Raw genomic sequence first — 12,608 nt, forward strand, 5'->3', positions numbered from 1 at the left:
GGTTGCCCCCACACACGCCTGACACCATCTGACACCAAATAAGTTTATCTTGGTCTCATCAGAGCACAGGAGATGGTTCCAGTAATCCATGTCCTTAGTCTGCTTGTCTTCAGCAAACTGTTTGTGGGCTTTCTTGTGCATCATCTTTAGAAGAGGCTTCCTTCTGGGATGACAGCCATGCAGACCAATTTGATGCAGTGTGCGGCGTATGGTCTGAGCACTGACAGGCTGACCCCCCCCCCCCCACCCCTTCAACCTCTGCAGCAATGCTGGCAGCACTCATACGTCTATTTCCCAAAGGCAACCTCTGGATATGACGCTGAGCACGGCACTCAACTTCTTTGGTGGACCATGGCGAGGCCTGTTCTGAGTGGAACCTGTCCTGTTATACCGCTGTATGGTCTTGGCCACCGTGCTGCAGCTCAGTTTCAGGGTCTTGGCAATCTTCTTATAGCCTAGGCCATCTATATGTAGAGCAACAATTATTTTTTCAGATCCTCAGAAAGTTCTTTGCCATGAGGAGCCATGTTGAACTTCCAGTGACCAGTATGAGAGAGTGAGAGCGATAACACCAAATGTAACACACCTGCTCCCCATTCACACCTGAGACCTTGTAACACTAACGAGTCACATTTTCACTTAGGGGTGTACTGACTTTTGTTGCCAGCGGTTTAGACATTAATGGCTGTGTGTTGAGTTATTTTGAGGGGACAGTAAATTTACACTGTTATACAAGCTGTACACTCACTACTTTACATTGTAGCAAAGTCTCATTTCTTCAGTGTTGTCACATGAAAAGATAGAATAAAATATTTACAAAAATGTGAGGGGTGTACTTACTTTTGTGAGATACTGTATATCCTTCAGCATTTACTCCCCCCCCCCCAGTAGTATATACTTCTCCCCCCAGTAGTATATACTTCTCCCCTCAGTACTATATACTTCTCCCCCAGTAATATATACTTCTCCCCCCCAGTAGTATATACTTCTCCCCCAGTAGTATATACTTCTCCCCCAGTAGTATATACTCCCCCCCCCCCCCAGTAGTATATACTTCTCCCCCCAGTAGTATATACTTCTCCCCCCAGTAGTATATACTTCTCCCCCCCCAGTATACTTCTCCCCCCAGTAGTATATACTTCTCCCCTCAGTAGTATATATGTCTCCCCCCAGTAGTATGTAGTTCTCCAGCAGTATATACTTCTCCCCCTGCAGTATATATTTCTCTCCCAGCAATGAATTATATAGAAGATATCAAATCAAAAATAAGAACACAACTAGTACTGCAGCCCAGATATCCAGGTAGAGGCAGAGCTGTGATGGGTGTCTGTATACTGCAGGCCCTCTGATGACCTGTGATAGGTGTGGAGGTGGGGGGTATATATGGCCTGTTGGGGGTCACTATGGGCTGCTTTGCATTGACCTTACTGCAGCAGTTACTATATGTGCTGTACAGTCTTGTGTCAGTTCATCTTCCACAAAGCTGAGCTCTCTCATACTTTATATCATAGCTCTGTGTCATCTCTCTGACTGATAGGATTGTTTATTTCAGGAACAGGAGAGTCGATTCCAGAAAGAGAAGATGCAGCTGGAAGATCAGTGGGAGAGAAAGGTACATTGCATTGTATAGATCTGTATAAGGACTGTGCTACCTGTGCTGACCAGAGGAGGGCGTCACATGTCACCTGCTGAGCTCAGTCTGAGAGGTCATTTAATAAAGATCATTACATGCTGCCCCCTCAAAGTGTCATACATGCTGCCCCCTCAAAGCTCCATACATGCTGCCCCCTCAAAGTGTCATACATGCTGCCCCCTCAAAGTGTCATACATGCTGCCCCCTCAAAGCTCCATACACGCTGCCCCCTCAAAGTGTCATACATGCTGCCCCCTCAAAGCTCCATACATGCTGCCCCCTCAAAGCTCTATACATGCTGCCCCCTCAAAGTGCCATACATGCTGCCCCTTCAAAGCTCTATACATGCTGCCCCCTCAAACCTCCATACACGCTGCCCCCTCAAAGCTCCATACATGCTGCCCCCTCAAACCTCCATACATGCTGCCCCCTCAAAGCTCCATACATGCTGCCCCCTCAAAGCTCCATACATGCTGCCCCCTCAAAGCTCCATACACGCTGCCCCCTCAAAGCTCCATACACACTGCCCCCTCAAAGTGCCATACATGCTGCCCCCTCAAACCTCCATACACGCTGCCCCCTCAAAGCTCCATACACGCTGCCCCCTCAAAGCTCCATACATGCTGCCCCCTCAAAGTGCCATACATGCTGCCCCCTCAAAGTGCCATACATGCTGCCCCCTCAAAGCTCCATACATACTGCCCCCTCAAAGCTCCATACATGCTGCCTCCTCAAAGCTCCATACATGCTGCCCCCTCAAAGCTCCATACACGCTGCCCCCTCAAAGCTCCATACACGCTGCCCCCTCAAAGCTCCATACACGCTGCCCCCTCAAAGCTCCATACATGCTGCCCCCTCAAAGTGCCATACATGCTGCCCCCTCAAAGTGCCATACATGCTGCCCCCTCAAAGCTCCATACATACTGCCCCCTCAAAGCTCCATACATGCTGCCTCCTCAAAGCTCCATACATGCTGCCCCCTCAAAGCTCCATACACGCTGCCCCCTCAAAGCTCCATACACGCTGCCCCCTCAATGCTCCATACATGCTGCCCCCTCAAAGCTCCTTACATGCTGCCCCCTCAAAGCTCCTTACATGCTGCCCCCTCAAAGCTCCTTACATGCTGCCCCCTCAAAGCTCCATACACGCTGCCCCCTCAAAGCTCCATACATGCTGCCCTCTCAAAGCTCCATACACGCTGCCTCCTCAAAACTCCACACATGCTGCCCCCTCAAAGCTCCATACACGCTGCCCCCTCAAAGCTCCATACATGCTGCCCCCTCAAAGTGCCATACATGCTGCCCCCTCAAAGCTCCATACATGCTGCCCTCTCAAAGCTCCACACATGCTGCCCCCTCAAAGCTCCATACACGCTGCCTCCTCAAAACTCCACACATGCTGCCCCCTCAAAGCTCCATACACGCTGCCCCCTCAAAGCTCCATACATGCTGCCCCCTCAAAGCTCCATACACGCTGCCCCCTCAAAGCTCCATACATGCTGCCCCCTCAAAGTGCCATACATGCTGCCCCCTCAAAGCTCCATACATGCTGCCCCCTCAAACCTCCATACATGCTGCTCCCTCAAAGTGCCATACATGCTGCCCCCTCAAAGCTCCATACATGCTGCCCCCTCAAAGCTCCATACATGCTGCCCCCTCAAAGCTCCATACATGCTGCCCCCTCAAAGCTCCATACACGCTGCCCCCTCAAAGCTCCATACATGCTGCCCCCTCAAACCTCCATACATGCTGCCCCCTCAAACCTCCATACATGCTGCCCCCTCAAAGCTCCATACATGCTGCCCCCTCAAACCTCCATACATGCTGCCCCCTCAAAGCTCCATACATGCTGCCCCCTCTCGGAGGGTGTTGTCCACCAACCTGTACATGCGGTGCGTGGTACAAGGGAGATCTTCTCCCCTCTGTACAGTATAGAATAGGGAGGTTTCTGGATGGTACCTTCTAAGTACAAAGGACTCGCTCAGTGCAGATGTAATAAAGGATGGGGCTGCAGTAACCTGGGTATGAGGGTATGAGTATTTATTTACATCCGAACTTCGAGTTAATAAATCCATTGGCCATGTGTCTTCTTCTGGAATCTCTATGAGCTTTGTGTATCCCACAGCTCTGCTCTCTCTCCTAGTGCAGGGGAACTGGTCTTGTCTCTGCCCTTTCCTGTAGTTCCCTGTAGTGGGTGGAGCCTGCTGCCCCCCCCCCCCCACACACAGCTCTGCTCTCTCCTTGTGCAGGGTGAATGGCCTTGTCTCTGCCCCTTCCTGTAGTTTCCTGTAGTAGGTGGAGCCTGTTGGGCCCCTCACACAGCTCTGCTCTCTCCTTGTGCAGGGTGAATGGTCTTGTCTCTGCCCCTTCCTGTAGTTTCCTGTAGTAGGTGGAGCCTGTTGGGCCCCTCACACAGCTCTGCTCTCTCCTTGTGCAGGGTGAATGGTCTTGTCTCTGCCCCTTCCTGTAGTTTCCTGTAGTAGGTGGAGCCTGCTGGGCCCCTCCAACAGCTCTGCTCTCTCCTTGTGCAGGGGACTTGTCGTGTCTCCACCCCCTCCTGTAGTTTTCTGTACTGGGTGAAGCCTGCTGGGCCCCTCCCACAGCTCTGCTCTCTTTCCTTGTACAGGGTGACTGGTCTTGTCTTCGCCCCCTCATGTTGTTTTCTGTAGTGGGTGGAGCTTGTTGGACCCTCCCACATCTTATCTCCCTCTCTCTCCATGTGCAGGTTGACTGGTCTTGTCTCTGCCTCCTCCTGTAGTTTTCTGTAGTGGGTGGAGCCTGCTGGGCCCCTCCCACAACTCTGCTCCCTTTCCTTGTACAGGGTGACTGGTCTTGTCTTCGCCCCCTTCTGTAGTTTTCTGTAGTGGGTGTAGCCTACAGGGCCCCTCCCACATCACTGTGCTCTCTCCTTGTGCAGGGTGACTTGTCTTGTCTTTGCCCCCTTCTGTAGTTTTCTGTAGTGGGTGGAGCCTGCTGGGCCCCTCCTACTGCTCTGCTCTCTCTCATTGTGCATGGTGACTGGTCTTGTCTCTGCCTCCTCCTGTTATTTTCTGTAGTAGGTGGAGCCTACTGAGGTCCCCCCACAGCTGTTTTCTCTCTCTCTCTCTCTCTTTGTGCGGGGTGACTGGTCTGGTCTCCGCCCCCAGGGGAAAGGGACAAGCTAGGTGAATAAATACATAGACATAGGGGAATAGGGACAAGCTAGGTGAATAATTACATGGGCATAGCAGAATAGGGACAAGCTAGCTGAATGAATACATGGACATATGGGAAAAGAGACAAGCTAGGTGAATGAATACATGGACATAGGGGAATAGGGACAAGCTAGGTGAATAAGTACATGGACATAGGAGAATAGGGACAAGCTAGCTGAATGAATACATGGACATAGGGGAATAGGGACAAGCTAGCTGAATGAATACATGGACATAGGGGAATAGGGACAAGCTAGTTGAATGAATACATGGACATAGGGGAATAGGGACAAGCTAGGGGAATAAATATATAGACATAGGAGAATAGGGACAAGCTAGGTGAATAATTACATGGCTATAGGTGAATAGGGACAAGCTAGGTGAATGAATACATGGACACATGGGAATGGGGACAAGCTAGGGGAATGATTACATGAACATATAGGAATAGGGACAAGCTAGGTGAATAATTACATGAACATAGAGGAATAGGGACAATCTAGGTGAATAATTACATGGATAAAGGGGAATAGGGACAAGCTAGCTGAATGAATACATTGACATAGGGGAATAGGGACAACCTAGGTGAATGAATACATGGACATAGGGGAATAGGGACAAGCTAGGTGAATGAATACATGGACATAGGGGAATAGGGACAAGCTAGGTGAATAATTACATGAACATAGGGGAATAGGGACAAGCTAGGTGAATAATTACATGGACAAGGACATAGGGGAAAGGGACAAGCTAGGTGAATGAATACATGGACATAGGGGAATAGGGACAAGCTAAGTGAATGAATACATGGACATAGGGGAATAAGGACAAGCTAGGTGAATGAATACATGGACATAGGGGAATAGGGACAAGCTAGGTGAATAATTGCATGGACATAGGGGAATAGGGACAAGTTAGCTGAATGAATACATTGACATAGGGGAATAGGGACAAGGTAGTGGAATGAATACCTGGACATAGGGGAATAGGGACAAGGTAGTGGAATGAATACCTGGACATAGGGGAATAGGGACAAGCTAGGTGAATAATTACATGGACATAGGGGAATAGGGACAAGCTAGGTGAATGAATACATGGATATAGGGGAATCGATCTGGCCATGACATTGCAGACTGCAGCCACAACATGTGATTCATCATTTAAAGAGGAAGTAAACTCCCCCAATAAAAACGAGGAAAAAAAAGCCCTGTAAAGAAAAAGGCATAATGAGCTAGTATGCATCGCATACTAGCTCATTATGTAGTACTTACCTTAAAACTAAGCCCCCGCCGTGCCGCCACCTCAGCGACAGGACGGCGACATGTCCGGCCGTCCTGCTTCCGGGTTCGCGTCCTCCGGCCATCTGATTGGCCGGAGGCGCGATTACATCACTCCCGCGCATGCGCGCGGGAGCCGCCGTTCACGGCACTGAGCTCTGAAGGAACGGCACGGGTGGCCGTTCCTTCAGAGCGCCTGCGCCGATGACGTCATCGGCAGTAGGCACTCTAAATATCTCCTAAACGGTGCAAGTTTAGGAGATATTTATAGCACCTATAGGTAAGCCTTAATATAGGCTTACCTATAGGTACAAGTTTGTGAGGTGGGTTTACAACCTCTTTAAAGGTAATGAAACTAGCTGCACAGGGAATAAAACTTCACTAATACCGAGATAAAACAACACAAACATTTGTACATTGCCTTTAAACTCCAACCAAGACTTTTATTTTCTGGCTCTGGATATAGTTAGGGAGGGTCAGAAGCCATGCCTGTGTCCCCTCAGGGAGGACTGACGCTCCTTGTGTCCTGGGGAATTGCAAAATGTTTCAGTTGTCACCAGAACAGGAAGAGAGGGGAAATTTTCCAATAGGGACACCTGTTACAAGTCAGACGTTCTCTCACTTCCTGTTGTGTCACTAGGTCCAGCGGTGAGGGAAAATCTGAACCTGACCGGCATTCCAACCATTCTGTACTGTTATCAGAAATAACAAAGGAGGGATTTGCCTAGAGTTCAACTTAAATTGAAATCATTGGCTACCATGTGTGGGTCAGTAAGTTCTGCCCCCCCCCCCCATTCTTACAGCCATGTGAGGGGTTAACAGGCCATGGACGTGTTTGATAAGAGTGTCTGTGCAGCGTTCATAGCAGGCGCGGTGGGAGGGGTCACTTCCTATAAACATTTTGTATATTTGGCCCCCCTCTCCGCGCTCTCCTGCCAGGAATCTATACATCTTGGAAGGCAGCGCGGCTCTTGAAAAGCACATCAAAGTCCCGCCGAGCCGAGAGCTGTCTGAACGCATTGTTGTCATAAAACATATCGCAAACGTCTTCCCGTAAAGCACGGCGCAGTTTACATTATCGTGGCTGTGAAGTTCTCACGCTGTGCCAGACGAATGCGCTGGTAGCGGGCCCAGGCGCTGGAGACGGCTCAGGTCTGCCGGATCAACTTTCCCTCAACTCTGTCACTTCATAGAGAGAGAGAGAGATGATCCAGCGGGTCCATCGCCTTATCTCTTCTCATGTCTGAGGGGCCGACCGCTCAGCGTTGTCCAGCAGCTTCTCCATTGCGTCACTCCCTCCTGGTTATAAAGCTGCTCAGGGCGTTGTATATTTATTTATAAAATCCTAACTCCGGGAAAAAAAACAGATGCGTTGGGGCTGTGCCCGCATTACAATTACCTGCTCAGTTTGTCTAAGGAGAGAGGAGAAAACTGTATACTCACCCGATCCTCCACTCCACCAGCAAGCAGCGCTCCCCCATGATCTAGCAGTGGACTGTTCCTGATGTCCTCATGTTCACAAGTCTATGAGCCTGTTGACGTCAGGAACAGTCCACCGCGCTAGACCATAGGGGAGCAGGAGCCGCAGGAACAGGTCTTGCACAGGGAGGATGGGAGGAGTAGGTGAGTATATCTCTGTTCTCTCACCTAAACCAGGGGTCCCCAAACTTTCTAAACAAAAGGCCAGTTTACGGTCCTTCAGACTTCAGGGGGGCCAGAATGTGACCATCGGGAGTAAAAAATGACCCAGCATCAATGGGAGTAAAAAAATGCCTCATCTTTGGTGTCGGTGAAAGAAATGATGTCCCATCGTTTGTGTCTTCAGAATAATTGTGCCCCATCACTGGGGTCACTGGGCCCCATCATTGGTGTCAGTGGGAGGAATTGTGCCCCATCATTGGTGTCAGTGGGAGGAATAGTGCCACATCATTGGTGTCAGTGGGAGGAATAGTGCCCCATCATTGGTGTCAGTGGAAGGAATAGTGCCCCATCATTGGTGTCAGTGGGAGGAATGGTGTCCCATCATTGGTATTCTTGGGCACCATTCTTGGTGTTATTGGGATGAACTGTGCCTCTATCGTTGGATTCAGTGGGAGGAACTGTGCCCCGTCATTGGTGTCATTGGTAGGAACTGTGTCCTACTGTTGGTGTCTTTGGTAGGAATTGTGGCCCATTGTTGGTGTCATTGGGAGGAATTGTGCCCCATCATTGGTGTCCCTGGGCACCATTCTTTGTGTCATTGGGTAGAACTGTTCCCCTATCGTTGGATTCAGTGGGAGGAACTGTGCCCCATCATTGGTGTCATATGGAGGAACTGTGTCCTACTGTTGGTGTCTTTGGTAGGAATTGTGGCCCATTGTTGGTGTCATTGGGAGGAATTGTGCCCCATCATTGGTGTCCCTGGGCACCATTCTTTGTGTCATTGGGTAGAACTGTTCCCCTATCGTTGGAGTCAGTGGGAGGAACTGTGCCCCATCATTGGTGTCATTGGGAGGAACTGTGTCCTACTGTTGGTGTCTTTGGTAGGAATTGTGGCCCATTGTTGGTGTCATTGGGAGGAATTGTGCCCCAACATTGGTGTCCATGGGCACCATTCTTGGTGTCATTGGGAAGAACTGTTCCCCTATCGTTGGAGTCAGTGGTGGGAGGAACTGTGCCCCATCATTGGTGTCCCTGGGCACCATTCTTGGTGTCATTGGTAGAAACTGTGCCCCATTGTTGGTGTAATGGGTAGGGTATGCTTCATCCTTGGTGTCATTGTAGGAATTGTGTATTCATTGGTATTCTCGGGCACCATTCTTGGTGTCAGTGGGAAGAACTGTTCCCCTATCGTTGGAGTCAGTGGTGGGAGGAACTGTGCCCCATCATTGGTGTCATTGGGAGGAACTGTGTCCTACTGTTGGTGTCTTTGGTAGGAATTGTGGTCCATCGTTGGTCTCATTGGGAGGAATTGTGCCCCATCATTGGTGTCCCTGTGCACCATTCTTGGTGTCATTGGGTAGAACTGTTCCCATATCATTGGAGTCAGTGGGAGGAACTGTGCCCCGTCAATGGTGTCCCTGGGCACCATTCTTGGTGTCATTGGTAGAAACTGTGCCCCATTGTTGGTGTAATGGGTAGGGTATGCTTCATCCTTGGTGTCCTTGTAGGAATTGTGCTGCCTCGATGTCATTGAGAGGAACTGTGTCCCATTGTTGGTGTCTTTGGTAGGAATTGTGGCCCACCGTTGGTCTCATTGGGAGGAATTGTGCCCCATCATTGGTGTCATATGGAGGAACTGTGTCCTACTGTTGGTGTCTTTGGTAGGAATTGTGACCCATCGTTGGTCTCATTGGGAGGAATTGTGCCTCAACATTGGTGTCCATGGGCACCATTCTTGGTGTCATTGGGTAGAACTGTTCCCCTATCATTGGAGTCAGTGGGAGGAATTGTGCCCCATCATTGGTGTCCATGGGCACCATTCTTGGTGTTATTGGGATGAACTGTGCCTCTATCGTTGGATTCAGTGGGAGGAACTGTGCCCCGTCATTGGTGTCATTGGTAGGAACTGTGTCCTACTGTTGGTGTCTTTGGTAGGAATTGTGGCCCATTGTTGGTGTCATTGGGAGGAATTGTGCCCCATCATTGGTGTCCCTGGGCACCATTCTTGGTGTCATTGGGTAGAACTGTTCCCCTATCATTGGAGTCAGTGGGAGCAACTGTGCCCCATCATTGGTTTCCCTGGGCACCATTCTTGGTGTCATTGGTAGGAACTGTGCCCCATCGTTGGTGTAATGGGTAGGAAGTATGCCTCATCCTTGGTGTCATTGTAGGAATTGTGCTGCCTCGTTGATGTAATTGAGAGGAACTGTGTCCCATTGTTGGTGTCATTGGTAGGAATTGTGTCCCTTTATTGGTGTCAGTAAATTAAATAATTTTCTGTTCATGTTAAAATAACCTTTCTCAATAAAACCAATTGTGAAAAAAAAAAAGAAGAAAGAAATCGTGTCCCAAGGGCCGCAGTTTGGAGACCACTGCCCTAGATAAAAATGAGCAGCCAGAGGGAGCAGACAGGACCATGGACACCAACCTTTTATTATTTTTTTTTTTGTGCCCGGAAGATTTCTTCCATTTTTTCTTTCTTTTTTTGCTGAGCTCATTATTCTACGTGCTGAGAACAGGCTTTTTTTTTTTTTTTTTTTTTTTTAGGCCCACTTTATATCCATGCATTGGGGCAATGCTTTTTTGTATCCTCCTTATGTGGATTTTTTTTTTTTTTTTTTTTTAGAGGTCAAGGTGTCATGTCTTATTCATATTGCAATACTAAGTAAAATATATACTGTATATTTTACATAAATATGACTGGTAATTTCATATCTTAATTGTCCCTGTCCAGCAACATGGTGCACTTCTAATTTGGGTAATTTTATATATACAGTATATATGTACTAAACCAGGGATCCTCAAACTACGGCCCTCCAGCTGTTGCAGAACTACACATCCCATGAGGCATTGTAAAACTCTGACATTCACAGACATGACTAGGCATGATGGGAATTGTAGTTCCGGAAAAACTGGAGGGCCGTAGTGTGAAGACCTCTGTAATAAACAATACACTACAAAAGTCTTAGGCAGGTGTGATGCTGTAAATGAAGAATGCTTTCAGAAATCGAAGTGTTTATTTTTATCATTTAATAAAATCGAAATTAAATGAAGAGAAGAGAAATCCAAATCTAATCAATATTTGCGGTGACCCCCCCCCCCCCCACCTTCTTCTAGGTAGACTCGCACACAGTTGGTAAAGAGATCTCGGCAGGTAGGTTGTTCTTTGTACATCTTGGAGAACTAAGCACAGATCTGGGGATGTCGGCTGCCTCCAATTCTCCATCCCAGACTGACTCCATGATGGTGCGATCAGGGCTCTGTGGGGGCCAAATCATCACTTCCAGGACTCCCTAATGACTTCCATCACTTCCTAATGACATTGGCTGGATGTTTGAGGGGGTTGTCATGCTGCAGAATACATTTAGACCAATCGCACTCCTCCCTGGTGATATGACATGATGGAGAAGTATCTGCCTGGATTTCTCGGGTGTCCCGTCCATCCGTCTGTAAGATCCGATCTGTCCTGTACTGAGCACTACTTGGGGACATTTCTATGAGTCAGTGATGTGTGTGCACAGATCAAAGGCCAGGGACAATCCTTTCATTTATATCTTTATTACCTCCTCACTTCCCAGATTTGTCTGCTTTCCTTCCTCCGGCCACATCAAGGAGACGCTGAGAGCTCATTGTGTGATGAAGTCCGGCCGCCTCCAGTTCATGTGCGTGTAAAGGCAGGCATCAAATATTACTACCCATAGGAGACCCCTGTATTTATTATATATATATGATATATTACTACCCATAGGGGACCCCTGTATTTATTATATATATATGATATATTACTACCCATAGGAGACCCCTGTATTTTATATATATATGATATATTACTACACATAGGAGACCCCCAGTATTTATTATATATGATATATTACTACCCATAGGAGACCCCTGTATTTATTATATATGATATATTACTACCCATAGGGGACCCCTGTATTTATTATATATGATATATTACCTCCCATAGGAGACCCCAGTATTTATTATATATGATATATTACTACACATAGGAGACCCCTGTATTTATTATATATGATATATTACTACACATAGGAGACCCCTGTATTTATTATATATGATATATTACTACCCATAGGAGACCCCTGTATTTATTATATATGATATATTACTTCCCATAGGGGACCCCTGTATTTATTATATATGATATATTACTACCCATAGGTGACCCCTGTATTTATTATATATGATATATTACTACCCATAGGGGACCCCTGTATTTATTATATATGATATATTACTACCCATAGGAGACCCCTGTATTTATTATATATGATATATTACTACCCATAGGAGACCCCTGTATTTATTATATATGATATATTACTACCCATAGGGGACCCCTGTATTTATTATATATGATATATTACTACCCATAGGAGACCCCAGTATTTATTATATATGATATATTACCTCCCATAGGAGACCCCTGTATTTATTATATATGATATATTACTTCCCATAGGTGACCCCTGTATTTATTATATATGATTTATTACTACCCATAGGGGACCCCTGTATTTATTATATATGATATATTACTACCCATAGGGAACCCCTGTATTTATTATATATGATATATTACTACCCATAGGGGACCCCTGTATTTATTATATATGATATATTACTACCCATAGGAGACCCCAGTATTTATTATATATGATATATTACTACCCATAGGAGACCCCCAGTATTTATTATATATGATATATTACTACACATAGGAGACCCCCAGTATTTATTATATATGATATATTACCTCCCATAGGAGACCCCTGTATTTATTATATATGATGTATTACCTCCCATAGGAGACCCCTGCATTTATTATATATGATATATT

At 47.1% G+C, this 12,608-nt stretch overlaps 1 protein-coding gene across 1 annotated transcript in view; it reads left to right on the forward strand.

The window, feature by feature from the left end:
• CEP112 (centrosomal protein 112) overlaps positions 1-12,608 on the forward strand; it is a 398,710-nt gene that overhangs the window by 133,439 nt on the left and 252,663 nt on the right. Inside the window, exon 15 of the mRNA XM_082272104.1 lies at positions 1,553-1,612. Coding sequence (XP_082128230.1) covers positions 1,553-1,612 — 60 coding nt within the window. The remainder of the gene's footprint in view (positions 1-1,552; positions 1,613-12,608) is intronic.

The sequence above is a fragment of the Pelophylax lessonae genome (genome assembly GCF_965119305.1).
Source record: "Pelophylax lessonae genome assembly, chromosome: 11".
In the NCBI taxonomy this organism is placed as follows: domain Eukaryota; kingdom Metazoa; phylum Chordata; class Amphibia; order Anura; family Ranidae; genus Pelophylax; species Pelophylax lessonae.